At 60.7% G+C, this 26,097-nt stretch overlaps 2 protein-coding genes across 2 annotated transcripts in view; one reads left to right on the top strand and one right to left on the bottom strand.

Annotated features, from left to right (window-relative positions):
* Positions 1-259: 259 nt before the first annotated feature.
* CIAPIN1 (cytokine induced apoptosis inhibitor 1) lies at positions 260-24,824 on the bottom strand. Its single transcript, XM_064160589.1, has 10 exons — positions 24,744-24,824; positions 9,965-10,140; positions 9,109-9,261; positions 6,772-6,848; positions 5,232-5,400; positions 5,013-5,086; positions 2,982-3,097; positions 1,844-1,913; positions 1,523-1,524; positions 260-418 (listed from the first exon to the last, which is right to left on the bottom strand). The coding sequence occupies exons 1-10, from the start codon at positions 24,782-24,784 to the stop codon at positions 310-312; spliced, it is 987 nt and encodes a 328-aa protein (XP_064016659.1). The 5' UTR covers positions 24,785-24,824; the 3' UTR covers positions 260-309.
* COQ9 (coenzyme Q9) overlaps positions 19,693-26,097 on the top strand; it is a 20,508-nt gene continuing 14,103 nt past the window's right edge. The window contains exons 1-3 of the mRNA XM_064160578.1: positions 19,693-19,796; positions 24,962-25,127; positions 25,692-25,827. Coding sequence (XP_064016648.1) covers positions 19,733-19,796; positions 24,962-25,127; positions 25,692-25,827 — 366 coding nt within the window. The 5' untranslated portion in view covers positions 19,693-19,732. The remainder of the gene's footprint in view (positions 19,797-24,961; positions 25,128-25,691; positions 25,828-26,097) is intronic.

The following is a 26,097-nucleotide window of genomic DNA, read 5'->3' as shown; positions in this document are numbered from 1 at the left end:
CCACACCCCCCTGCCAGGGCAACCTGATGCTTGGATCTGCTTCCCTCTGCTGGTGGCACCTGCGCTGCTGGCTGCTGTCCGAGTCGAGGCAGCTAAAACGAAGTCTAAAGTGCAGCTTAAGAGCTAGAAGAGGCACTTCCCACCGAAGCTGAGCAGCTAACCCACGGCTGACCCCAAGTGTCCCTACCTACAGTGTCCCTGCCCAGCAGGAGCCTGGGCTGGAGAGAGGAGGAGGAGGGCTGCAGGAAGGAGCTCAGAGTGCTGGGAAAGCAGAGGATGTCCTTCAGAGGGCATCCAGGGGGGGCTTTATTAGGCATCATGCAGCTGGTTCTCTTTCAGGAGGATCTTCTCCCCGGGCTTGAAGGCAGGCATGCCCAGGTAGGGGCAGCTGGCACAGCGGAAGGCACCCCCGGTAGCACTGGCAAGAGAAAGAAAAGGCCTCCTGTAGGCAGGGGCAGCTGGCAGCTCTCTGCCCACAGAGCTCTGGCACGTCCAGACAGGTCCTTAGCATGCAGCAGCAGCAGCACAGAGCCCTGTGTAGAGTCCTGTCCCCTGGGCAGCAGCAGCAGGGCAAGAGAAAGGCCTCCTGCAGGCAGGGCAGCCTGGCAGCTCTCTGCCCACAGAGCTCTGGCACTCCAGACAGGTCCTTAGCATGCAGCAGCAGCAGCACGAAGCCTGTGTAGAGTCCTGCCCCTGGGCAGCAGCAGCAGGCAAGAGAAAGGCCTCCTGCAGGCAGGGCAGCTGGAGCTCTCTGCCCACAGAGCTCGGCACCTCCAGACAGGTCCTTAGCATGCAGCAGCAGCACAGAGCCCTGTGTAGAGTCCTGCCCTGGGCAGCAGCAGCAGCAGCAGCACAGGTCAGAGCTGATCTGCTGCAAAGCAGCTCCCTGGAGAAGGAGCTTGGAGTGCTGGGCACAGCAAAGTGCCCATGGGACAGCAGTGTGGCCTGGGGGCAAGAGGGCCAATGGGCTCCTGGGGTGCAGCAGGGCAAGTGTGGCTCAGCAGGCTGGGCAGGTTCCTGCTGCCCCTCTGCTCTGCACTGCTGAGACCACAGCTGCACTGCTGTGCCCAGCTCTGGGCTGCCCAGAGCCTGAGGACAGGGACCTGCTGGAGAGAGCCCAGTGGAGGCTGTGAGGATGAGAAGAGTCTGGAACAGCTCTGCTGAGAGCCCTGGGGCTGGTTAGTGTGGAGAGGAGAAGGCTGAGAGGGGACTGATCAATGGCTGTAAGTCTCTGAGGGGTGGGTGCCAGGATGGAGGTGCCAGGCTCTTTGGGGGGTGCCCTGTGATAAGACAAGGACCAAGAGAGATGAGCTGGAACCCAGGAGGCTCTACCTTAACATGAGGAGAAAGTTGTTGGTGGAGGCTGCTGCAGGCCTGGAGCAGGCTGGCCCTGAGAGGCTGTGGAGCCTCCTGCTCGGAGCTTTCAACCCCCCTGGCTGTGTTTCCTGTGTGCCCCTGCCCTGGGTGATGCTGCTCTGGCAGGGGCTGGACTCCATCTCCAGAGGTCCCTTCCTATCCCTACCACTCTGTGATGCTACGGAGGGAGTCTCCACCAGGAGCAGAAAGGGAGGAGCTCTGCCTGGTGCCCTGTGCCAGAGGTGTCCTCAGCTCAGCAGACCCAACAGGATGGAGCCTGAAGGTCTGGGCAGGCACAGGTGTGAGGGTGCTGGAGGCCTGGAGCAGGCTGTGGACTCTCCTGTTCTGGAGACTTCCAAGACCCCCCCCCAAATACATTGCTGTGTGCCCTGCCCTGCTGCCCTGGCTCTGCCACTGGAGAACAGACTTGTTAGGCACAAGCCATGGCCAGCAGAGCACAGGTAGGAACCAAAACAGGGCAACTTACATTTCCACAGGCAGATTTGGGCTGGGAGCTCCTCTTCTCCTGCTCCAGCTCTTCAGCCAGGCCACAGGTGCTGCAGGAAAGCAAAAGGTTATCAGCTGCTGCTTGCTGCTGAGAGGCTGAGAGGCATCAGCACTGCCTCCCCAGGCAGCAAAACCCTTCCCCCTGCCCCACCACAGCTCTTCCACACTCTGCATTTGGCTCTTCCACTCCCTGGTTGGCACAGCAAGTGCTGAGACACTCCTCAAGCTGAGGCTGGCTGAGGAAAGGGCTCTGCAGTACTTGGTGTGTGTGTGAGTGCTGCCTGCCAGTGCCTGAAGGGAGCCTCCTGCAGGCTGCAGAGGGACCTCTGCTGAGGCTGTCTAGGGACAGGCCAAAGGGGAGATGGTTTGAAGCTGAGGTTAGAGTGGAGCTGAGGAAGGAGTTTTTCAGTGTGAGGATGGTGAAGAGTCTGGACCTCAGAGCAGCCTTGCAGTAGCTGAAAGGGCTCCAGGAGAGTTGGGGAGGGACTTTGGACAAGGGCTGGAGTGACAGGATGAGGGCAAATGGCTTTGAGCTGGGAGAGGAGGGAGAAATTGTTGGCAGGGAGGGTGGGGAGAGCCTGACACAGGTTGAGGGTGGTGAGACATGGCACAGGTTGCCCAGGGAGGTTGTGGAGCACAGAATCACCCAATGTGATCAAAGATCACATTGGGTGATCTGTGCTCCACAACCTCCCTGGAGGTGTTCAGTGCCAGCCTGGATGAGGCCCTGAGCAGCCTGTGCTGGGTGGGAGCTGCTCCCTGCCCATGGCAGGAGGTTGGCACTGCCTGAGCTGGAAAGTCTCTTCCAACCCAACCCATCCTGTGGCTCTAAGCTGAAGGTTTCTGCAGGCAGAGTTGGGTCACAGCTCAGTTTCTGACTAAGGCTCTACCAAAACCCTGCTGGCCAGAGAGGAGGACTTCCTTTGGCCTTCCTCCTGCAGGCCTGGATGCTCTCATCCCTCCAGGACACCACCTCACAGCACCCCACACTCTTCCTCCCACCTTAGAATGCTAGAATGGGCTGGGTTGGAAGGAGGTTGGCACTGGATGATCTTTCAGGTCCCTTCCAACCTGAGCTGTTCTATGTCTCTCAATGCTCTGCCAGGCCCAGCACTGACCAATTCTTGCAGGCTTTCTTTTTGCCCAGCTCCTTGCAGGATGGAGCCCTGAGGGATGCTGGATCTGGCTTCTTCAAGTCCTCTGAATCCAGCAGCTCATCAGAGTCGAGGAGATCCTGAAACACAGCATGGAAGAGAGCACAGGGGACTGAGCTGTCACCTCTCACTGCTGCCTCATGTCCAAAGACAGGTTTGGGGGCATTGGAAGGAGGCTGCAGCCCTTTGTTAAGGGCTCCAGAGGTGCTGAGGGGACTGGAAAGAGCTCTGCTGGCAGGAAGGGCTGAGAGGATTGAGGCTGTTTTAGCCTGCAGAGGAGCAGCCTGAGGAGGAGCTCAGCACTGATCAGCACTGGGAGGAAAGGCTGAGAGGACTGAGGCTGTTTAGCCTGGAGAAGAGCAGCCTGAGGAGGAGCTCATCACTGCTGATCAGCACTGGGAGCAAAGGCTGAGAGGGTTGAGGCTGTTTTAGCCTGCAGAGGAGCAGCCTGAGGAGGAGCTCAGCACTGCTGATCAGCACTGGGAGGAAAGGCTGAGAGGACTGAGGCTGTTTTAGCCTGCAGAGGAGCAGCCTGAGGAGGAGCTCATCACTGCTGATCAGCACTGGGAGGAAAGGCTGAGAGGACTGAGGCTGTTTTAGCCTGCAGAGGAGCAGCCTGAGGAGGAGCTCATCACTGCTGATCAGCACTGGGAGGAAAGGCTGAGAGGATTGAGGCTGTTTTAGCCTGCAGAGGAGCAGCCTGAGGAGGAGCTCAGCACTGCTGATCAGCACTGGGAGGAAAGGCTGAGAGGACTGAGGCTGTTTTAGCCTGCAGAGGAGCAGCCTGAGGAGGAGCTCATCACTGCTGATCAGCACTGGGAGGAAAGGCTGAGAGGATTGAGGCTGTTTTAGCCTGCAGAGGAGCAGCCTGAGGAGGAGCTCAGCACTGATCAGCACTGGGAGGAAAGGCTGAGAGGACTGAGGCTGTTTTAGCCTGGAGAAGAGCAGCCTGGGGGGGAGCTCAGCACTGCTGACAGCACTGGGAGGAAAGGCTGAGAGGATTGAGGCTGTTTTAGCCTGCAGAGGAGCAGCCTGAGGGGGAGTCAGCACTGCTGAGCAACACTTCACAGGTGGGTATCAGGAGGGTGGCACCAGTGGTGCCCAGTGGCAGCACAAGGGGTGAGGGGCACAGAATTGGACATCAGAAGTTCCATCACGAGGGAGGAACTGCTTCAATTTAGGGGTGCTGGAACCCTCAACAAGCTGCCCAGAGAGGTGCTGGAGTCTCCATCTCTGGAGGCATCCCAAGCCTGCTTGGGCCTGTTCCTTTGTGCCCTGCTCTAGGTACCCCTGCCTTGGCAAGGGTGGGGTTGGTGATGGCTCCAGAGGTCCCTTCCAAGCCCCTGCCAGCCTGGCTGCAGCCACTGAAGTGCTGCAGCTGTGCCCAGCTGTGCTGGGAGCAAAGGCTAAGAGGGTTGAGGCTGCAGAGGAGCAGCCTGAGGGGGAGCTCAGCACTGCTTCGAGGGTGAGGGTCAGGAGGGTGGCACCAGTGGTGCCCAGTGGCAGCCCAAGGGGCAATGGGCACAGAACTGAGCATCAGGAGTTCCATCCACCTAAACACGAGGAGGAACTGCTTCAATTTAGGGGTGCTGGAACCCTCAACAGGCTGCCCAGAGAGGAGATTCCAGCACAGGATCACAGCATCACATCCTGTGCTGGAGTCTCCATCTCTGCAGGCATCCCAAACCTGCTTGGGCCTGTTCCTGTGTGCCCTGCTCTAGGTGCCCCTGCCTTGGCAAGGGTGAGGTTGGTGATGGCTCCAGAGGTCCCTTCCAACCCCTGCCAGCCTGGCTGCAGCCACTGAAGTGCTGCAGCTGTGCCCTCACCACACTTCTGAGCTCTCAAGACCTCAGGTAGCAGATTTTGCCCTGGGATGGGGAATTCTTTTCTACCTTCTTCAGCTGAGAAACCTCCCAAAGAGGAACGACTGAAAAGGATTTGGGGGTGAGAAAGGAGAAGGGCCAAGAGCAAAGCCTCCCAACCCACACCAGATACCATCTCCTCATCATTCATATCGTTGGCAGACAGAGTCCACAGCTTGGCAGCAGCTGGGTCCAGAGAGGGTTTTCCTAGGGGGGAAAAGAAAGCAGGATCAGAAGTGACTCCTGCCTCTGCTCCCAACCCAGTGGCAGCTCAGACAGCTTGGCTCAAGTCCCAGATTCCCAGCACAGTCTCCCTGCTGAAGGGATTCTGCTCACCCCAGCCCCTGCTCACCTGAGGGAGCTGCTTTCTTGGCAAAGGCAAGTTGGAGCTGAGTGGAGGACCCCACCTCGAAGTTGGGCTTCCTGCCTTCCAGCTGCACCATGAGGAGGTCATTGCCTTGGTAACCCAGGTGCTGTTGGACTGCTTGGCTCTCCTCTGGGCTCAAGGCTTCCTTCTGCAGCTGCAGTGGCAAGAGGCAGCTTAGGCTCAGGCCTTACTCCACCACCCAGCCCTCCAGGGAGCACAGGCAGAGGAGGTTTTGCAGCCTGAACTCCTCCAGGCACACACAAACACTGCTGCTGCAAGAGGAGGCTGCAGGCAGCTCCCAGCCATGGGCAAGAAGGGTTTGGCCAAGCCAAGTTTAGCATCCAGCCACAGCCACAGCCAAGAAGGGTTTAACCAGCCAAGTTCAGCATCCAGCCACAGCCAAGAAGGGTTTGGCCAAGCCAAGTTCAGCATCCAGCCACAGCCATGAAAGGTTTAACCAAGCCAAGTTCAGCATCCAGCCACAGCTAGGAAGGGTTTAACCAAGCCAAGTTCAGCATCCAGCCACAGCCACAGCCAAGAAAGGTTTAACCAAGCCAAGTTTAGCTTCCAGCTACAGCCAAGAAAGGTTTAACCAAGCCAAGTTTAGCATCCAGCCACAGCCACAGCTAGGAAGGGTTTAACCAAGCCAAGTTCAGCATCCAGCCACAGCTACAACAAAGAAGGGTTTAACCAAGCCAAGTTTAGCATCCAGCCACAGCCACAGCCAAGAAGGGTTTAACCAAGCCAAGTTCAGCATCCAGCCACAGCCACAGCTAGGAAGGGTTTAACCAAGCCAAGTTCAGCATCCAGCCACAGCCACAGCTAGGAAAGGTTTAACCAAGCCAAGTTTAGTATCCAGCCACAGCCACAGCTAGGAAGGGTTTAACCAAGCCAGGTTTAGCATCCAGCCAATAGCCACAGCCAAGAAGGGTTTGACCAAGCCAAGTTAGCATCCAGCCACAGCCACAGCAAAGAAGGGTTTGACCAAGCCAAGTTTAGCATCCAGCCACAGCTAGGAAGGGTTTAACCAAGCCAAGTTCAGCATCCAGCCACAGCTAAGAAGGGTTTAACCAAGCCAAGTTTAGCATCCAGCCACAGCCACAGCCAAGAAGGGTTTAACCAAGCCAAGTTTAGCATCCAGCCACAGCCACAGCAAGAAAGGTTTAACCAAGCCAAGTTAGCATCCAGCCACAGCCAGAAAGGTTTAACCAAGCCAAGTTCAGCTTCCAGCTACAGCCACAGCTAAGAAGGGTTTAACCAAGCCAAGTTTAGCATCCAGCCACAGCCACAGCTAAGAAGGGTTAACCAAGCCAAGTTAGCATCCAGCCACAGCCAAGAAAGGTTTAACCAAGCCAAGTTCAGCACCCAGCCACAGCCACAGCTAGGAAGGGTTTAACCAAGCCAAGTTCAGCATCCAGCCACAGCCACAGCTAAGAAGGGTTTGACCAAGCCAAGTTTGGCATCCAGCAAGGTCCCACGAGGCAGCAGCTCCACTGCCTGCTGGAGGCAGTTAAGACTCATTTACCTCCTTCACTTCCACCAGCCCAGAGAGAGTGAGAGCCGTGGGCAGCTTGGCTGCTGTCTTCAGTCTGCTGCTGTTTGCTGCAAGAGCACAAAAAGCAACAAGTAGGAGGAGGGAAGAACCAAAGTAGAGGTCAGTGTAGCACCTGGAAAAGAAGAGCTTTAGAAGGGAGGGTTTAGAAGCACAGAACCAGGCAGGGCTGGAAGGGAGCACAAGGAGCAGGCAGTGCCAACCCCTGCCATGCCCAGGGACACCCTACCTAGAGCAGGCTGCACACAGCCTCAGCCAGCCTGGCCTCAAACACCTCCAGCCATGGGGCCTCAACCCCCTCCCTGGGCAACCCATTCCAGCCTCTCCCCACTCTCCTGCTCAGCAACTTCCTCCTCCCCTCCAGCCTCACTCTCCCCACCTCCAGCTTTGCTCCAGCCCCCCCCACTCCTGCCACTCCCTCACAGCCTCCAAAGTCCCTCCCCAGCTTTTTTGCAGCCCCCTGCAGATGCTGCAAGGCCACCAGAAGGTCCCCTGGGAGCCTCCTCTGCTGCAGCCTGCACAGCCCCAACTCTTTCAGGCTGTGCTCACAGCAGAGCTGCTGCAGCCTCTCAGCATCCTCCTGGCCCTGCTCTGGACACTCTGCAGCATCTCCACAGCCCTCTTGTGCCAGGGGCTCCAGCACTGGATGCAGGACTCCAGGTGGGCTCTCAGCAGAGCAGAGCAGAGGGGCAGAATCCCCTCCCTGGCCCTGCTGGCCACACTTCTGCTGCTGCAGCCCAGGCTCTGCTTGGCTCTCTGGGCTGCAAGTGCACACTGCTGGCTCCTGCTGAGCTTCTCCTCCAGCAGCACCCCCAAGTGCCTCTGCTCAGGGCTGCTCTGCAGCCTGGCACTGCCCAGCCTGCATTGGTGCTTGGCATTGCCTCACCCCAGCTGCAGCACCTTGCAGTGAGCTGTTTCTGGTGTTCCAGCACTGCAGGAGGTGCCCCAGAACTGCCAGCAGCAAACACTTCATCTTAGCAAGTGGCTCCAGTGTTTCCCTCTTCCACCCTGAACCAGGTCCCTGTGCCAGCAAGGGCTGAGGCACAGAAACATTCAGGCTGGCCAAGGCCTCTCAGGATCACCAAGTCCAACCCAGATCCCTGCTCTGCAAGGCTCACTCCAAACCATACCCCCAAGCACCACATCCAAACAGCTTTTAAACCCCTCCAGAGTTGGTGACTCCAGCAGCTCCCTGGGCAGCACATTCCAGGTCCTGACCCCTCTTGCTGGGTAAAACATTTCTCCTGATGCTCAGCCTAACCCTGCCCTGCTGCAGCCTGAGGTCATCCCCTCCTGTTCTGTCACTGTGAGAAGAGACCAGCACCAACCTCTCCACAACCTCCTTTCAGGTAGACAGTGGTGAAGTCTCCCCTCAGCCTCCTCTTCCTCACACTAACCATCCCCAGCTCCTTCAGTCTCTGCTCATCAGATCCATTCTTCCTTCCCCTGCCCACTGAGTGCCAAGGTCTGGTTGGTTGGTCAGGGCTGGGTGCTAGGTTGGCAATGAGTGCCATGGTGTGGTTGTTTGGGCAGGGCTGGGTGCTAGGTTGGGCTCTGAGTGCCATAGTGTGGTTGGTTGGGCAGGGCTGGGTGCTAGGTTGGCACTGAGTGCCATGGTGTGGTTGTTTGGGCAGGGCTGGGTGCTAGGTTGGCACTGAGTGCCATAGTGTGGTTGTTTGGGCAGGGCTGGGTGCTAGGTTGGGCTCTGAGTGCCATAGTGTGGTTGGTTGGGCAGGGCTGGGTGCTAGGTTGGCACTGAGTGCCATGGTGTGGTTGTTTGGGCAGGGCTGGGTGCTAGGTTGGCACTGAGTGCCATAGTGTGGTTGTTTGGGCAGGGCTGGGTGCTAGGTTGGCACTGAGTGCCATGGTGTGGTTGGTTGGGCAGGGCTGGGTGCTAGGTTGGCACTGAGTGCCATGGTGTGGTTGGTTGGGCAGGGCTGGGTGCTAGGTTGGCACTGAGTGCCATGGTGTGGTTGTTTGGGCAGGGCTGGGTGCTAGGTTGGCACTGAGTGCCATGGTGTGGTTGTTTGGGCAGGGCTGGGTGCTAGGTTGGCACTGAGTGCCATGGTGTGGTTGTTTGGGCAGGGCTGGGTGCCAGGTTGGCCTGGCTGAGCCTGGAGCTCTCTCCCAGCCTGGCTGATTCTGTGGGTCTGTGGTGGCAGCTCAGCAGCACAGGTGGCACAGAGAGCTCCATTTGGACTCGCTGATCTCTAAGGTCTCTCCCAACCTCGACAGCTGTGATTCTATGACTGATGCCCACCTGCCCTGCTCTGCAGCCCCCAGGGGCAGGGCTGCTGGGTGCTGTCTCACCTGCTGCTGTGAGCACAGGCTCCTTCAGGAGCACTCTGCCCCCAGGCTTTAGTATCCGAGCGATTTCTGCCAGCACCTCGGGGCTGTGCTGTGCTGTGCTGCCTGGGACCAGCCCTGAGAGGACCACATCAAAGCTGGACTCCCTGTGGGATGCTGGAAAGGAAGGGAGAGGAGGAAGGGTCAGTTTTACACACACACACACACAGAGCCTGCTGCAGCACTCAGTTCCACCTCCCTCCCCTCTGCTGCCAGCTCACAGCAGCAGAAGTGATGAGAGACAGCAGGAGCTGAGCTGCTCCAAATGCTGGCTTGCAAAGCAGGACACTCACAGCTGGCACTGGGTTGGAAGGGACCCTCCAAGGGCATCTTCTCCAACTTCCCTGCAGGCAGCAGGGACAGCTCCAGCCAGAGCAGGCTGCACAGGGATACATGGAGCCTAAGTCTGGATGCCTCCAGGGATGGAGCCTCAAGCACCTCCCTGGGCAGCCTGTGCCAGGCTCTCCCCACCCTCACTCTGCACAACTCCCTCCTGATGCCCAACCTAACTCTGCCCTGCTACAGCTCCAAACCATTGCCCTCAGCCTGTGCCCACAGCCCCTTCTGAGCAGTCCCTCCCCAGCCTGCCTGCAGCTCCCCTGCAGGTACTGAACTGCAGCTCTCCCTGCAGCTTTCTCCTCTGCAGGCTGCACAGCCCTAACCATGCCAGCCTGTGCCCACAGCAGAGCTTCTCCAAGCCCTCTGAGCACCTCTGTGGCCTCCTCTGGACCCCTTGCAGCAGGTCCACGTCTCTGAGCTGTCAGCTCAGGAACACCCTCAGCCTTTAGAGGTGAAGCTGAGAGCTGGAGCCGATTCTCACACTGGCACAGCTGGTTGACATTCTCCACGGAGACACTGCCAGCAGCTCCCACCAGCGCCTGCATTTCATCCACCAAGCCCTTCAGAGCCTCCACGGGCGAGGAGCTGTCCCAGACGATGGCCACACGCTGGCCCGCGGCGATGCTGTACTCGCCCATTGCCACAGCAGCAGCACACCTGCAGGGGCGCACAGAGAGGCAGAGGTCAGGGCAGGGACAGAGAGAGGAGGGGAAAAGGATGAGAGAGCCAAACGCAGCAGGAGCTTCCCTGCCTGTGCCTCAACCGGAGGGCATCGACTTGTCTCGCTAAATGGGGGTGAGCTGGAGGTGGGCAGCACGGGCTGGGCACTGCCATGGCAGGAGGAATCAGAACCACAGAACTGGTGAGGTTGGAAGAGCCCTCGGAGATCACTGAGCCCTAATCTCTGACCTGAGCCTCCCCTGGCACAGCCTGAGGCTGTTCATCTCCAACCTGAACTTCCCCTGGCACAGCCTGAGGCTGTTCATCTCCAACCTGAGCCTCCCCTGGCACAGCCTGAGGCTGTTCATCTCCAACCTGAGCCTCCCCTGGCACAACCTGAGGCTGTTCATCTCCAACCTGAGCCTCCCCTGGCACAACCTGAGGCTGTTAAATCTCACCACCTAAATGGGGGTGAGCTGGAGGTGGGCAGCACGGGCTGGGCACTGCCATGGCAGGAGGAATCAGAACCACAGAACTGGTGAGGTTGGAAGAGCCCTCGGAGATCACTGAGCCCTAATCTCCAACCTGAGCCTCCCCTGGCACAACCTGAGGCTGTTCATCTCCAACCTGAGCCTCCCCTGGCACAACCTGAGGCTGTTGATCTCCAACCTGAGCCTCCCCTGGCACAACCTGAGGCTGTTCATCTCCAACCTGAACTTCCCCTGGCACAATCTGAGGCTGTTCATCTCCAACCTGAGCCTCCCCTGGCACAGCCTGAGGCTGTTCATCTCCAACCTGAGCCTCCCCTGGCACAGCCTGAGGCTGTTGATCTCCAACCTGAGCCTCCCCTGGCACAACCTGAGGCTGTTCATCTCCAACCTGAACTTCCCCTGGCACAGCCTGAGGCTGTTCATCTCCAACCTGAGCCTCCCCTGGCACAACCTGAGGCTGTTCATCTCCAACCTGAGCCTCCCCTGGCACAGCCTGAGGCTGTTCATCTCCAACCTGAGCCTCCCCTGGCACAGCCTGAGGCTGTTCAACTCCAACCTGAACTTCCCCTGGCACAATCTGAGGCTGTTCATCTCCAACCTGAGCCTCCCCTGGCACAGCCTGAGGCTGTTCATCTCCAACCTGAGCCTCCCCTGGCACAGCCTGAGGCTGTTGATCTCCAACCTGAGCCTCCCCTGGCACAACCTGAGGCTGTTCATCTCCAACCTGAACTTCCCCTGGCACAGCCTGAGGCTGTTCATCTCCAACCTGAGCCTCCCCTGGCACAGCCTGAGGCTGTTCATCTCCAACCTGAGCCTCCCCTGGCACAGCCTGAGGCTGTTCATCTCCAACCTGAACTTCCCCTGGCACAACCTGAGGCTGTTTCCTCTCTTCCTCCCCTGCTCTCCTCTCTTCCTCACCCTATCTGTGAAGATGTTCTTCCTGATCCCCAACCTGAGCCTCCCCTGGCACAACCTGAGGCTGTTAAATCTCCAACCTGAGCCTCCCCTGGCACAACCTGAGGCTGTTCATCTCCAACCTGAACTTCCCCTGGCACAACCTGAGGCTGTTCATCTCCGACCTGAACTTCCCCTGGCACAGCCTGAGGCTGTTAAATCTCCAACCTGAGCCTCCCCTGGCACAACCTGAGGCTGTTCATCTCCAACCTGAACTTCCCCTGGCACAACCTGAGGCTGTTCATCTCCAACCTGAACTTCCCCTGGCACAACCTGAGGCTGTTCATCTCCAACCTGAGCCTCCCCTGGCACAACCTGAGGCTGTTCATCTCCAACCTGAGCCTCCCCTGGCACAGCCTGAGGCTGTTCATCTCCAACCTGAACTTCCCCTGGCACAACCTGAGGCTGTTCATCTCCAACCTGAGCCTCCCCTGGCACAACCTGAGGCTGTTAAATCTCCAACCTGAACTTCCCTGGCACAACCTGAGGCTATTCATCTCCAACCTGAGCCTCCCCTGGCACAACCTGAGGCTGTTAAATCTCCAACCTGAACTTCCCTGGCACAACCTGAGGCTGTTCATCTCCAACCTGAGCCTCCCCTGGCACAACCTGAAGCTGTTTCCTCTCTTCTTCCCCTGCTGCTAGAGAGAAGAGCCCAACCCCACCTGACTGCAACCTCCTCTCAAGGAGTTGCAGAGGGCAACGAGGTCTCCTCCCAGCTTTCTCTCCTCCAGAACAAACAACCTCAGTTCCCTCAGCTGCTCTTCACAGGACTTGTGTCCAGAGCCCTTCCCCACCTTTGCTGCCCTCCAGACCTGCTGCAGCCCCTTGTGTTCAGAGCCCTTCCCCACCTTTGCTGCCCTTCCTCTGACCTGCTGCAGCCCCTTGTGTTCAGAGCCCTTCCCCACCTTTGCTGCCCTGCTGCAGCCCCTTGTGTCCAGAGCCCTTCCCCACCTTTGCTGCCCTTCTGACCTGCTGCAGCCCCTTGTGTTCAGAGCCCTTCCCCACCTTTGCTGCCCTCCAGACCTGCTGCAGCCCCTTGTGTTCAGAGCCCTTCCCCACCTTTGCTGCCCTCCTCTGACCTGCTGCAGCCCCTTGTGTTCAGAGCCCTTCCCCACCTTTGCTGCCCTCCTCTCCCCTGCTGCAGCCCCTTGTGTTCAGAGCCCTTCCCCACCTTTGCTGCCCTCCAGACCTGCTGCAGCCCCTTGTGTCCAGAGCCCTTCCCCACCTTTGCTGCCCTCCAGACCTGCTGCAGCCCCTTGTGTTCAGAGCCCTTCCCCACCTTTGCTGCCCTTCTGACCTGCTGCAGCCCCTTGTGTTCAGAGCCCTTCCCCACCTTTGCTGCCCTCCAGACCTGCTGCAGCCCCTTGTGTTCAGAGCCCTTCCCCACCTTTGCTGCCCTCCAGACCTGCTGCAGCCCCTTGTGTTCAGAGCCCTTCCCCACCTTTGCTGCCCTCCAGACCTGCTGCAGCCCCTTGTGTTCAGAGCCCTTCCCCACCTTTGCTGCCCTTCCTCTGACCTGCTGCAGCCCCTTGTGTTCAGAGCCCTTCCCCACCTTTGCTGCCCTCCAGACCTACTGCAGCCCCTTGTGTTCAGAGCCCTTCCCCACCTTTGCTGCCCTTCCTCTGACCTGCTGCAGCCCCTGTGTTCAGAGCCCTTCCCCACCTTTGCTGCCCTCCTCTCCCCTGCTGCAGCCCTTGTGTTCAGAGCCCTTCCCCACCTTTGCTGCCCTCCAGACCTGCTGCAGCCCCTTGTGTTCAGAGCCCTTCCCCACCTTTGCTGCCCTCCTCTGACCTGCTGCAGCCCCTTGTGTTCAGAGCCCTTCCCCACCTTTGCTGCCCTCCTCTGACCTGCTGCAGCCCCTTGTGTTCAGAGCCCTTCCCCACCTTTGCTGCCCTGCTGCAGCCCCTTGTGTCCAGAGCCCTTCCCCACCTTTGCTGCCCTCCTCTGACCTGCTGCAGCCCCTTGTGTTCAGAGCCCTTCCCCACCTTTGCTGCCCTCCCTTGACCTGCTGCAGCCCCTTGTGTTCAGAGCCCTTCCCCACCTTTGCTGCCCTCCTCTGACCTGCTGCAGCCCCTTGTGTTCAGAGCCCTTCCCCACCTTTGCTGCCCTCCTCTGACCTGCTGCAGCCCCTTGTGTTCAGAGCCCTTCCCCACCTTTGCTGCCCTCCTCTGACCTGCTGCAGCCCCTTGTGTTCAGAGCCCTTCCCCACCTTTGCTGCCCTTCCTCTGACCTGCTGCAGCCCCTTGTGTTCAGAGCCCTTCCCCACCTTTGCTGCCCTCCTCTGACCTGCTGCAGCCCCTTGTGTTCAGAGCCCTTCCCCACCTTTGCTGCCCTTCCTCTGACCTGCTGCAGCCCCTTGTGTTCAGAGCCCTTCCCCACCTTTGCTGCCCTCCTCTCCCCTGCTGCAGCCCCTTGTGTCCAGAGCCCTTCCCCACCTTTGCTGCCCTCCTCTGACCTGCTGCAGCCCCTTGTGTTCAGAGCCCTTCCCCACCTTTGCTGCCCTCCTCTGACCTGCTGCAGCCCCTTGTGTCCAGAGCCCTTCCCCACCTTTGCTGCCCTCCAGACCTGCTGCAGCCCCTTGTGTTCAGAGCCCTTCCCCACCTTTGCTGCCCTCCTCTGACCTGCTGCAGCCCCTTGTGTTCAGAGCCCTTCCCCACCTTTGCTGCCCTTCTGACCTGCTGCAGCCCCTTGTGTTCAGAGCCCTTCCCCACCTTTGCTGCCCTCCTCTCCCCTGCTGCAGCCCCTTGTGTTCAGAGCCCTTCCCCACCTTTGCTGCCCTCCTCTGACCTGCTGCAGCCCCTTGTGTCCAGAGCCCTTCCCCACCTTTGCTGCCCTCCAGACCTGCTGCAGCCCCTTTTGTTCAGAGCCCTTCCCCACCTTTGCTGCCCTCCTCTGACCTGCTGCAGCCCCTTGTGTTCAGAGCCCTTCCCCACCTTTGCTGCCCTTCTGACCTGCTGCAGCCCCTTGTGTTCAGAGCCCTTCCCCACCTTTGCTGCCCTTCTGCAGCCCCTTGTGTTCAGAGCCCTTCCCCACCTTTGCTGCCCTCCTCTCCCCTGCTGCAGCCCCTTGTGTTCAGAGCCCTTCCCCACCTTTGCTGCCCTCCTCTGACCTGCTGCAGCCCCTTGTGTCCAGAGCCCTTCCCCACCTTTGCTGCCCTCCAGACCTGCTGCAGCCCCTTGTGTTCAGAGCCCTTCCCCACCTTTGCTGCCCTCCAGACCTGCTGCAGCCCCTTGTGTTCAGAGCCCTTCCCCACCTTTGCTGCCCTCCTCTGACCTGCTGCAGCCCCTTGTGTTCAGAGCCCTTCCCCACCTTTGCTGCCCTCCTCTGACCTGCTGCAGCCCCTTGTGTTCAGAGCCCTTCCCCACCTTTGCTGCCCTGCTGCAGCCCCGTGTGTCCAGTGCCCTTCCCCACCTTTGCTGCCCTCCTCTGACCTGCTGCAGCCCCTTGTGTTCAGAGCCCTTCCCCACCTTTGCTGCCCTCCCTTGACCTGCTGCAGCCCCTTGTGTTCAGAGCCCTTCCCCACCTTTGCTGCCCTCCTCTGACCAGCTGCAGCCCCTTGTGTTCAGAGCCCTTCCCCACCTTTGCTGCCCTCCTCTGACCTGCTGCAGCCCCTTGTGTTCAGAGCCCTTCCCCACCTTTTCTGCCCTCCTCTGAACTGCTGCAGCCCCTTGTGTTCAGAGCCCTTCCCCACCTTTGCTGCCCTTCCTCTGACCTGCTGCAGCCCCTTGTGTTCAGAGCCCTTCCCCACCTTTGCTGCCCTTCCTCTGACCTGCTGCAGCCCCTTGTGTTCAGAGCCCTTCCCCACCTTTGCTGCCCTTCCTCTGACCTGCTGCAGCCCCTTGTGTTCAGAGCCCTTCCCCACCTTTGCTGCCCTTCTCTGACCTGCTGCAGCCCCTTGTGTTCAGAGCCCTTCCCCACCTTTGCTGCCCTTCTCTGACCTGCTGCAGCCCCTTGTGTTCAGAGCCCTTCCCCACCTTTGCTGCCCTTCTCTGACCTGCTGCAGCCCCTTGTGTCCAGAGCCCTTCCCCACCTTTGCTGCCCTTCTTCTGACCTGCTGCAGCCCCTTGTGTCCAGAGCCCTTCCCCACCTTTGCTGCCCTTCCTCTGACCTGCTGCAGCCCCTTGTGTTCAGAGCCCTTCCCCACCTTTGCTGCCCTCCTCTCCCCTGCTGCAGCCCCTTGTGTTCAGAGCCCTTCCCCACCTTTGCTGCCCTCCTCTGACCTGCTGCAGCCCCTTGTGTTCAGAGCCCTTCCCCACCTTTGCTGCCCTTCCTCTGACCTGCTGCAGCCCCTTGTGTTCAGAGCCCTTCCCCACCTTTGCTGCCCTTCCTCTGACCTGCTGCAGCCCCTTGTGTCCAGAGCCCTTCCCCACCTTTGCTGCCCTCCAGACCTGCTGCAGCCCCTTGTGTTCAGAGCCCTTCCCCACCTTTGCTGCCCTCCTCTGACCTGCTGCAGCCCCTTGTGTTCAGAGCCCTTCCCCACCTTTCCTACCCTTCCTCTGACCTGCTGCAGCCCCTTGTGTTCAGAGCCCTTCCCCACCTTTGCTGCCCTCCTCTGACCTGCTGCAGCCCCTTGTGTTCAGAGCCCTTCCCCACCTTTGCTGCCCTGCTGCAGCCCCTTGTGTTCAGAGCCCTTCCCCACCTTTGCTGCCCTCCAGACCTGCTGCAGCCCCTTGTGTTCAGAGCCCTTCCCCACCTTTGCTGCCCTCCAGACCTGCTGCAGCCCCTTGTGTTCAGAGCCCTTCCCCACCTTTGCTGCCCTGCTGCAGCCCCTTGTGTCCAGAGCCCTTCCCCACCTTTCCTACCCTTCCTCTGACCTGCTGCAGCCCCTCCATGGCCTTCTTAGAGTCAGGGGCCCAAAACTGGGCCCTGCACTCCAGGTGTGCCCAGCACAGGGCTGCCATCACTTCCCTGCTCCTGCTGCCCACACCTTTGCTGATCCAGGCCAGGCTGCTGATGCCCTTCTTGGCCACCTGGGCACACTGCTGGCTCACCTTCAGCTGCTGCCAACCAGCACCCCCAGGTCCTGCTCTGCTGGGTGGTTTCCAGCCAAGCCTGTAGCACTGTTTGGTTGTGCTGTGACCCAAGAGCAGGACCCAGCACTTGGCCTTGTTGGATCTCCTACAACTGACCTTGGTCCCTCCATCAGACCAACACAGCCACCCAAGCTGGGGTCACCTGCAGACTTCCTGAGGCTGCACTCAATTTCCTCATCCAGGCCATTGATAAAGCCACTAAAGGGAACTGCCCCCAGCACTTTCTGGCATTCCCAGCATGGGAAGTCCCTCTGCAGCCTTCCTGCAGGATCTCTTCAGCTATTGGAAGGCAGATGAAGGTCACCCCAGAGTCTTCTCCTCTCCAGGCTGAACACCCCCAGCTCCCTCAGCCTGCAGCTCTCCCAATCCTCTTCTCTCCTGCCAAAGCAGTGATTTGCAAACTGGCCTGGGAGTCCTCCAGTGAGTCACTGCCAGGTCACAGCATGGCTCAGGGCTTGGAAGGGACTTCAGAGATCATCGACTCCACCTACCCTGCCATGCCCAGGGATGCCTCTCAATGAGACTCAGCTGCTCAAGGTCTCAGCCAGCCTGGCCTTGAGCACCCCCAGGCAGGAGGCAGCCACAGCCTCCCTGGGCAGCCTGTGCCAGGCTCTCACCACCCTCACACTGCACAACTCCTTCCCCAGCTCCACTCTCAGCCTGCTCTGCCTCAGCTCCAAACCATTGCCCCTTGGCCTGCCTCAGCCCCCCTCAGCCAAAGGCTCTCTGCAGCCTCCCTGCAGGCTCCCTTCAGGCCCTGGCAGCAGCTCTGAGGTGCCCCTGGAGCCTTCTCCTCTGCAGGCTGCACCCCCCCAGCTCCCTCAGCAGTGCCCACAGCAGAGCTGCTCCAGCCCTGGCACCACCTCTGTGCCCTCCTCTGGCCTCACCCCAGCAGCTCTGTGCCCTCCTGGTGCTGGGGCCAGCAGAGCTGGAGGCAGGGTTGGAGGTGAGGTCTGAGCAGAGAAGAGCCAAAGGACAGAATCTCCTCTCTTGACCTCTAGCTCCAGCCTGCCAGGACCTGGCTCTCTCCACCAGCCAAGGGCTTAGCCTCTACCACACCAGCAGCATCCCTGCCGTGCCTGGAGGAGGCTCCGTGGCTGGATCCACGATGGGCTTCGGGGGTGGGGGGAGGGAGGGAGGCAGGCAGGGGCCTTATCTTCCCTTCACACACACTTCAGACAGTCCTTGAGGAGCAGCACTGCCCCAAACAGAGCCAGGAGGGGGCCTGAGGCACTGCTGCAGCTCCGACGGAGGGAAGAGCTGCGCTGCACAGCGCCGAAGCCTCCCGAACCCTCCCAGCCGTGCGGTGCGCAGCAGGCAGCGCCCAGCGGCACAGGACGCTGCGGGCAGCAACTGCCTCGGCCCCGCTGCCTGCGCTCTGCCCCCCGCCCCGCTGCCTGCTCTCACCTCCAGTCCCTGCCCCTCGTCCCGCTGCCTGCTCTCACCTCCAGTCCCTGCCCCTCGTCCCTCTGCCTGCTCTCACCTCCGGTCCCTGCCCCCCGCCCCTCTGCCTGCTCTCACCTCCAGTCCCTGCCCCCCGCCCCTCTGCCTGCTCTCACCTCCGGTCCCTGCCCCCCGCCCCTCTGCCTGCTCTCACCTCCAGTCCCTGCCCCCCGCCCCTCTGCCTGCTCTCACCTCCGGTCCCTGCCCCCCGCCCCTCTGCCTGCTCTCACCTCCAGTCCCTGCCCCCCGCCCCTCTGCCTGCTCTCACCTCCAGTCCCTGCCCCCCGCCCCTCTGCCTGCTCTCACCTCCGGTCCCTGCCCCCCGCCCCTCTGCCTGCTCTCACCTCCAGTCCCTGCCCCTCTGCCTGCTCTCACCTCCAGTCCCTGCCCCCCGCCCCGCTGCCTGCTCTCACCTCCAGTCCCTGCCCCTCGCCCCTCTGCCTGCTTTCACCTCCAGTCCCTGCTCTCACCTCCAGTCCCTGCCCCCCGCCCCGCTGCCTGCCCTTGGCTTCGATCCGGCCCCGTCGGATCCAGTCCGTAGCCCTCGCCCACCATCGGCTCCCGTCCCAGTCCCTCACTCCCTGCTTGCCGCCGGCTCCGGTCTCTGCCCCTCGCCCCTTGCCTGTCCGCCGGCTCCAGTCCTTGCCCCTCGTCCCCTGCCTGTCCGTCGGTTCCTGTCCCTGTCCCTCACCCCCTTGCCCGCTCTCGGCTCCCGTCCCAGCCCCCACTCCCTACTTGCCGTCGGCTCCGGTCTCTGCCCTTCGCCACCCTGCTCGTCCGCCGGCTGCGGCCTCTGTCCCTGTCCCCTCGCCCGCCCTCCGCTCGACTCAGGCCCGGGCTCCGCTCACCTCCCGCCTGCCCTCCGCTCGACTCAGGCCCGGGCTCCGCTCACCTCCCGCCTGCCCTCCGCTCGACTCAGGCCCGGGCTCCGCTCACCTCCCGCCTGCCCTCCGCTCGACTCAGGCCCGGGCTCCGCTCACCTCCCGCCTGCCCTCCGCTCGACTCAGGCCCGGGCTCCGCTCACCTCCCGCCTGCCCTCCGCTCGACTCAGGCCCGGGCTCCGCTCACCTCCCGCCTGCCCTCCGCTCGACTCAGGCCCGGGCTCCGCTCACCTCCCGCCTGCCCTCCGCTCGACTCAGGCCCGGGCTCCGCTCACCTCCCGCCTGCCCTCAGCTCGACTCAGGCCCGGGCTCCGCTCACCCCCCGCCGGCTCCGCGCCGCCGTCCCCGTCCCGGGCTCCGCTCACCCCCCGCCGGCGCCGCGCCGCCGTCCCCGTCCCGGGCTCCGCTCACCCCCGCCGGCTCCGCTCCGCCGTCCCGGTCCCGGGCTCCGCTCACCCCCCGCCGGCTCCGCGCCGCCGTCCCCGTCCCGGGCTCCGCTCACCCCCCGCCGGCTCCGCTCCGCAGTCCCCGTCCCGGGCTCCGCTCACCCCCCGCCGGCTCCGCTCCGCAGTCCCCGTCCCGGGCTCCGCTCACCCCCCGCCGGCTCCGCTCCGCAGTCCCCGTCCCGGGCTCCGCTCACCCCCCGCCGGCTCCGCTCCGCAGTCCCCGTCCCGGGCTCCGCTCACCCCCCGCCGGCTCCGCTCCGCAGTCCCCGTCCCGGGCTGACGCCGTCACCGCCGCGTCCGTCCCCGGTAGACGTCATCGCCCTCTGCCCGCTCCCAAGATGGCGGCGGCGGCGGCGGGCGGGCTGCGGCGGGCGGGCTGGCGGCTGTGGCGAGGCGGCTCCGGTGAGGGCAGCAGCGGCAGGGGCGCGCCGGGAGCGCGCCCGTGGCCGCGCCCGTGGCCGTGCCCGTGGCCGTGGCCGTGGCGGGAGCGGGGCGGGGCGGGGAAGGTGAGGTGAAGGGCAGGGGCGCAGCGCCGCCAGGGGGCGCCGCGGGGCGGCGGGGCCAGGCCTGGGCCCGGCTGCAGAGGGTGACGCCGGACCGAGGCCTGGCTGCCAGCAGCGCGCACGGGCACCTGGCGGCCCGGGAGGGCGGGGGGGGACACAGCCTGGGCTGCGAGGGCGTCCCGGTGGGGAGCAGCTCCGGGAGCAGCTGGGGAGAGCCCCTGCGGCGTGCTCGGTGTCTGCCGGGCCCCGCGCTCCGCCCTGGCCTGAGGGGGAGCCTGAGGGGGAGCCTGAGGGGGAGCCTGAGGGGGAGCCTGAGGGGAAGCCTGAGGGGGAGCCTGAGGGGAAGCCTGAGGGGGAGCCTGAGGGGAAGCCTGAGGGGGAGCCTGAGGGGGAGCCTGAGGGGGAGCCTGAGGGCCTGGGGGTGGGCTGGTGGTGACATAAACCCCAGGCACAGCCTGGCGTTCGTGCAAGGTAGGGCTTGTAGTGGAGTTCACAGTGTCACAGTGTCATCAGGGTTGGAGGAGACCTCACAGAGCATCAAGTCCAACCCTTTAGCACAGAGCTCAAGGCCAGACCATGGCACCAAGTGCCACGTCCAGTCCTGCCTTGAACAGCTCCAGGGACGGCGACTCCACCACCTCCCCGGGCAGCCCATTCCAGTGTCCAATGACTCTCTCAGGGAAGAACTTTCTCCTCACCTCCAGCCTAAATCTCCCCTGGCACAGCCTGAGGCTGTGTCCTCTTGTTCTGGTGCTGGCCACCTGAGAGAAGAGAGCAACCTCCTCCTGGCCACAACCTCCTCCTGGCCACAACCTCCCCTCAGGTAGTTGTAGACAGCAATGAGGTCTCCCCTGAGCCTCCTCTTCTCCAGGCTAACCAATCCCAGCTCCCTCAGCCTCTCCTCGTAGGGCTGTGCTCAAGGCCTCTCCCCAGCCTCGTTGCCCTTCTCTGGACACACTCAAGCATCTCAATGTCCCTCCTAAACTGGGGGGCCCAGAACTGAACACAGCACTCAAGGTGTGGTCTAACCAGTGCAGAGTCCAGGGGCAGAATGACCTCCCTGCTCCTGCTGGCCACACCATTCCTGATGCAGGCCAGGATGCCACTGGCTCTCTTGGCCACCTGGGCACACTGCTGGCTCATGTTCAGGTGGGTATCAATCAGCACCCCCAGAAAATATCTTAAGCCTATTGCTTACCTTTGCAATGGTGGTGCAAGCAGGACTGCAGCTCTGTTCAAAATCTCCCTTCCTCCCTCTCTGTGACCTCCTGCCACGAATTGATTGCATCAAACACACATTTCTCACAGTGGTGTGGGCTCAGTGCGGGCAGTGCCAGCTGAGCCAGCACACCCAAATGCCTGGCAGACCTGTGAGACATTTCTGGGTTGCCCTTCAGCAACCCACATCTGCTGGCACCTCCCAGGCTGTTCCTCGCCTCCTGCCCCAAGCTCAGAGCCTGGCACCTTCCCTCCAGCTCCCCCCTGCCCTGTCGTCAGGCAGCGGAGAAGCAGAGAGCTGTGCTGCAGGCTGGGGCCAGTGCAGGACCCAGCCCAGCACTGGGGAGCTCCTTTCTGTTTGCAGTGTGAGCCACCTGCCTGCATCCTTCCCTGGCAGAGGCTGCCTCTTCCTGCCCATCGAGTGCGTGGGAGCCCAGCTGAGAGCAGCACTGATCCTGCCCCTGTGCCCAGCACTGCTCAGGCCAGCCCTGCAGTGCTGTGTCCAGCTGTGGGCTCCTGAATTGCAGAGAGCTGCTGAGGTGCTGGAAGGTGCTGAGAGAAGGGCAGCAAGGCTGGGGAGGGGCCTGGAGCACAGCCCTGTGAGGAGAGGCTGAGGGAGCTGGGGGGGTGCAGGCTGCAGCAGAGGAGGCTCAGGGCAGAGCTGATTGCTGCCTGCAGCTGCCTGCAGGGAGGCTGTAGCCAGGTGGGGTTGGGCTCTGGTGCCAGGCAGGCAGCAGCAGCAGAAGGGGCCCCAGGCTGAAGCTGTGGCAGGGCAGGTGTGGGCTGGCTGTGAGGAGGAAGCTGCTGGCAGAGAGAGTGATTGGCACTGGCATGGGCTGCCCAGGGAGGTGGTGGAGTGGCCGTGGCTGGAGGGGTTGGAGCCAAGGCTGGCTGGGCACTGAGTGCCATGGTGTGGTTGTTTGGGCAGGGCTGGGTGCTAGGTTGGCACTGAGTGCCATGGTGTGGTTGGTTGGGCAGGGCTGGGTGCTAGGTTGGCACTGAGTGCCATGGTGTGGTTGGGCAGGGCTGGGTGCTAGGTTGGGCACTGAGTGCCATGGTGTGGTTGGTTGGGCAGGGCTGGGTGCTAGGTTGGCACTGAGTGCCATGGTGTGGCTGGTTGGGCAGGGCTGGATGCTGGGCTGGACTGGATGATCCTGGTTGACTGTGTGATGCTGTGTGCAAATGCAGCCTGGCTCTGCACATGTCTTGTTCTTTTCAGCTGGTTTGAGGCTACCTGAAATACTTTAATGAGACAGAATTAGACTCTAGGCTGTGAAAAGGAAACAGAGCTGATGTCTGGTTCACTCACAGGCTTGCTGAGGTCTATAGAAACAGTGACACAAGCACAGATAAGACAAGAGTGTGTGTGAGAGTCTTTATCTGTTGGAGTTGGTGCCTGTGCTTTTCTTCCTGGGCTTTGGCTGTGTAACACAACTTACTGGGTCTGGAGAGGAGAAGGCTCCCAGGTGACTTTCTTGTGGCCTTTCATATCTGAAGGGGGCTACAAGGAAGCTGGGGAGGGACTTTTTGGGCTGTCAGGTAGTGATAGGACTGGGGGGAATGGAGCAAAACTGGAAATGGGGAGATTCAGGCTAGATGTTAGGAAGAAGTTCTTCAGCATGAGGGTGGTGAGAGCCTGGAATGGTTTGCCCAGGGAGGGAGGTGGTGGTAGCCTCATTCCTGGAGGTGTTTCAGGCCAGGCTGGCTGAGGCTGTGGGCAGCCTGTTCTAGGGTAGGGTGTCCCTGGGCATGGCAGGGGGGTTGGGACTGGCTGCTCTTTGTGCTCCCTTCCAACCCTGACTGATTCTGTGCTTCTAATTCTGCTTCTAACCCCCTCAGGCCAATCCTCCAAGCTCCACTTCCACATAAGGCATACTCTGGGATAAGGCAGAGGGGTGGAAAGAAGGTGGAAGGGTGGTTGGGAGCCCCTCCTGGGGACTCTGCTTGCTGGGAAGGGTATTGTGTGTCTGTGCTGCCTTTCACTTGTCTGTTCCTGTGTGCAGCTGTTAAGTAGAGGTGTTCCTAGGAGGATAGAGCAGTGAGAGAAGCAACAAGAATGTCTGTTCCAACAGGATCAGTCTGATAGAGGTTACTTAGGAGAATCCATCAGAGATTCTTCATGTGTGTTCATGTATGATGCTGCTATGAGGACAGGCTATGAGAGTTGGGGCTCTGCAGCCTGGAGAACTGGCTGGAGGGCCGGATCCAGAGAGTGGTGGTGAATGGTGCCACATCCAGCTGGTGACTGGCACTAGTGGTGTCCCTCAGGGATCTGTGCTGGGCCCCATCCTCTTTAACATCTGCATAGATGATCTGGATGAGGGCATGGAGTCAGTCATCAGCAAGTGTGCAGATGACACCAAGCTGGGGGCAGATGTGGCTGGGTTGGAGGGCAGAAGGGCTCTGCAGCAGGACCTTGACCCCCTGGACAGATGGGCAGAGGCCAAGGGGATGGGGTTCAATAGCTCCAAGTGCAGGGTGCTGCACTTTGGCCACAACAACCCCATGCAGAGATACAGGCTGGGGTCAGAGTGGCTGGAGAGCAGCCAGACAGAGAGGGATCTGGGGGTGCTGATTGATACCTGCCTGAACATGAGCCAGCAGTGTGCCCAGGTGGCCAAGAGAGCCAGTGGCATCCTGGCCTGCATCAGGAATGGTGTGGCCAGCAGGAGCAGGGAGGTCATTCTGCCCCTGTACTCTGCACTGGTTAGACCACACCTTGAGTGCTGTGTTCAGTTCTGGGCCCCCCAGTTTAGGAGGGACATTGAGATGCTTGAGTGTGTCCAGAGAAGGGCAACGAGGCTGGGGAGAGGCCTTGAGCACAGCCCTGTGAGGAGAGGCTGAGGGAGCTGGGATTGGTTAGCCTGGAGAAGAGGAGGCTCAGGGCAGACCTTATTGCTGTCTACAGCTACCTGAGGGGTGGTTGTGGCCAGGAGGAGGTTGCTCTCTTCTCTCAGGTGGCCAGCACCAGAACGAGAGGACACAGCCTCAGGCTGTGCCAGGGGAGATTTAGGCTGGAGGTGAGGAGAAAGTTCTTCCCTGAGAGAGTCATTGGACACTGGAATGGGCTGCCCGGGGAGGTGGTGGAGTCGCCGTCCCTGGAGCTGTTCAAGGCAGGATTGGACGTGGCACTTGGTGCCATGGTCTGGCCTTGAGCTCTGTGCTAAAGGGTTGGACTTGATGCTCTGTGAGGTCTCTTCCAACCCTGATGATACTGTGAGAAGAGAAGGATTCAAAGAGACCTTGGAGTGGCCTTCCAGGATCTGAAGTGGGCTGCAGGAAGGCTGGGGAGAGACTACTGACAAGGGCTTGTAATGACAGGACAAGGATTGAATGGGTTGGAACTGGCAGAGGGGAGATTGAAACTGGATGGTTAGGAAAGGGTTGTTTGCAGTGAGGGTGGTGAGACACTGGCACTGGTTGGGGGTGGTGAGACACTGGCACAGGTTGCCCAGGGAGGTTGTGGAGCACAGAAGCACCCAATGTGATCTTTGATCACATTGGGTGCTTCTGTGCTCCACAACCCCCCTGGAGGTGTTCAAGGCCAGGTTGGATGAGACCTTAAGTGCCCTGTTCTAGTGGGAGGTGTCCCTGCTTATGGCAGAGGGTTGGAACTGGCTGATCCTACCTGCTGGTACCTTGTGCTGAGCTGTGACTACAGAGCTCCATTCCTTAACCTCCAGCTCAGCTGAGCCCAGTCAGGGTGATTCCATAAGTGGGGAGGGAGGATAAGTAACTCCCAAACCATCACAGCTGCCTTGACTGGCAGCTCTCTCCTTCTACCTTTCTTTCCTGTGCCTCCTCTCGTGGGAAGGAGGTGCCTGAGTCTCTGGGTTTCCCTTGCAGTGGTCAGCTGGCAGCTGTGCCCACCTCAGCGTGCCCTCCAGGCCTCAGCTGTGCTGAGGAGAGCCTCTGGTGAGCAGAAGAAGGAGCCTCCCACGTCTTCCTCTCAGTTTGATTTGCATCCAAACGATTTCCAGCCTGACCAGGACCCTCAGGGCCCTCGCCCCAGGTAACTCAGTAGGTGTTTCTAGTGCTGTGCTGCTGGCAATGAGATCGAGAGGCTTTGCTTTCCTGCAGCTCCCACCTGAAACCTGGGAGGCAGCACAGTTCAGAGCTAGTGGAGGCTCTGGCTTGCTGTAGCAGTGCCCATTTCATTGTCCACCAGGGAGACAGGATGGGACTTGCTTTGGAGAGGGAACCTCTGTGGTCTGCAAGGCACAAACCTTCGCTTCTGGGTTTTGTGTCCACCCACACCAGATAGGGGCAATCAATTGTCCCCAAGCCTATAACTACAGAGCACCTCTTGGGTGTTGTTTCTAGGTTAGCTTTGGTGTTTTACTTAAATGGGAGTCTGAGGGCTGGTTGCTCTCCAGGATTGAGCCCCTCTCATTGTTTCTCTTCTCCTTTCATGGCAAAGCTTCCTTTAAGAATCCTTTATCCTGAAAGGGAAGGAAGGAAGGAGCTTTTTAACTGAGCAGCTCCCTGGAGCATGGCAGTGAGCTGAGTGGCAGAGCCCAGGTTGCTGGTGGCTGATGGTGACCTTCCCCTCACTGTAACAATAACCTTCTCATAGCTACACTGGCCAGGGGGGGCAGGAGTCTGAGGACTATGAGAGCGAGGAGCAGCTGCAGCATCGAATCCTCACAGCAGCGCTGGACTTTGTGCCTGAACATGGCTGGAGTGCAGAAGCCATTGGAGAGGGAGCCAAGGTATGTGTGGGGAGAGAAGCAAGGAGCCAGTGTCAGAGCTGGATGGAGCTGAAGTCCTCAAAGACAGCCAGGCCTGCATGCTTCCCCCACATACTCTTGGGTGATGCACCCTAGGCAGGGATGTGTCCAGCTTAACCCCGACACTCCAGCAGGTCCAGGTCCTTCTTGTGCTGAACAGGCCCCAGAGCTCAATGCAGCCCTGCAGGTGAGGGCTCCCCAGGTCAGAGCAGAGTGGCAGGATCCCCTCTCTCCACTGCTGCTTCCAATCAA

This window comes from Pogoniulus pusillus, chromosome 20 (genome assembly GCF_015220805.1).
Source record: "Pogoniulus pusillus isolate bPogPus1 chromosome 20, bPogPus1.pri, whole genome shotgun sequence".
In the NCBI taxonomy this organism is placed as follows: Eukaryota; Metazoa; Chordata; class Aves; order Piciformes; family Lybiidae; genus Pogoniulus; species Pogoniulus pusillus.
This window is presented reverse-complemented; position numbering and strand designations above follow the sequence as displayed.

Bases quoted from the DNA above. Each gene is read 5' to 3' on its own strand.
- CIAPIN1 (XM_064160589.1), bottom strand. From the start codon at position 24,784: ATGGAGCTCTGTAGTCACAGCTCAGCACAAGGTACCAGCAG. The intron at 10,141-24,743 runs GTAGGATCAGCC...GCGCCCCTGCAG, and splicing joins TCAGCACAAGGTACCAGCAG to GTGTGCTGCTGCTGTGGCAA. The intron at 6,849-9,108 runs GTGAGACAGCAC...GTGCTCTTGCAG, and splicing joins GCCTGTGCTCACAGCAGCAG to CAAACAGCAGCAGACTGAAG.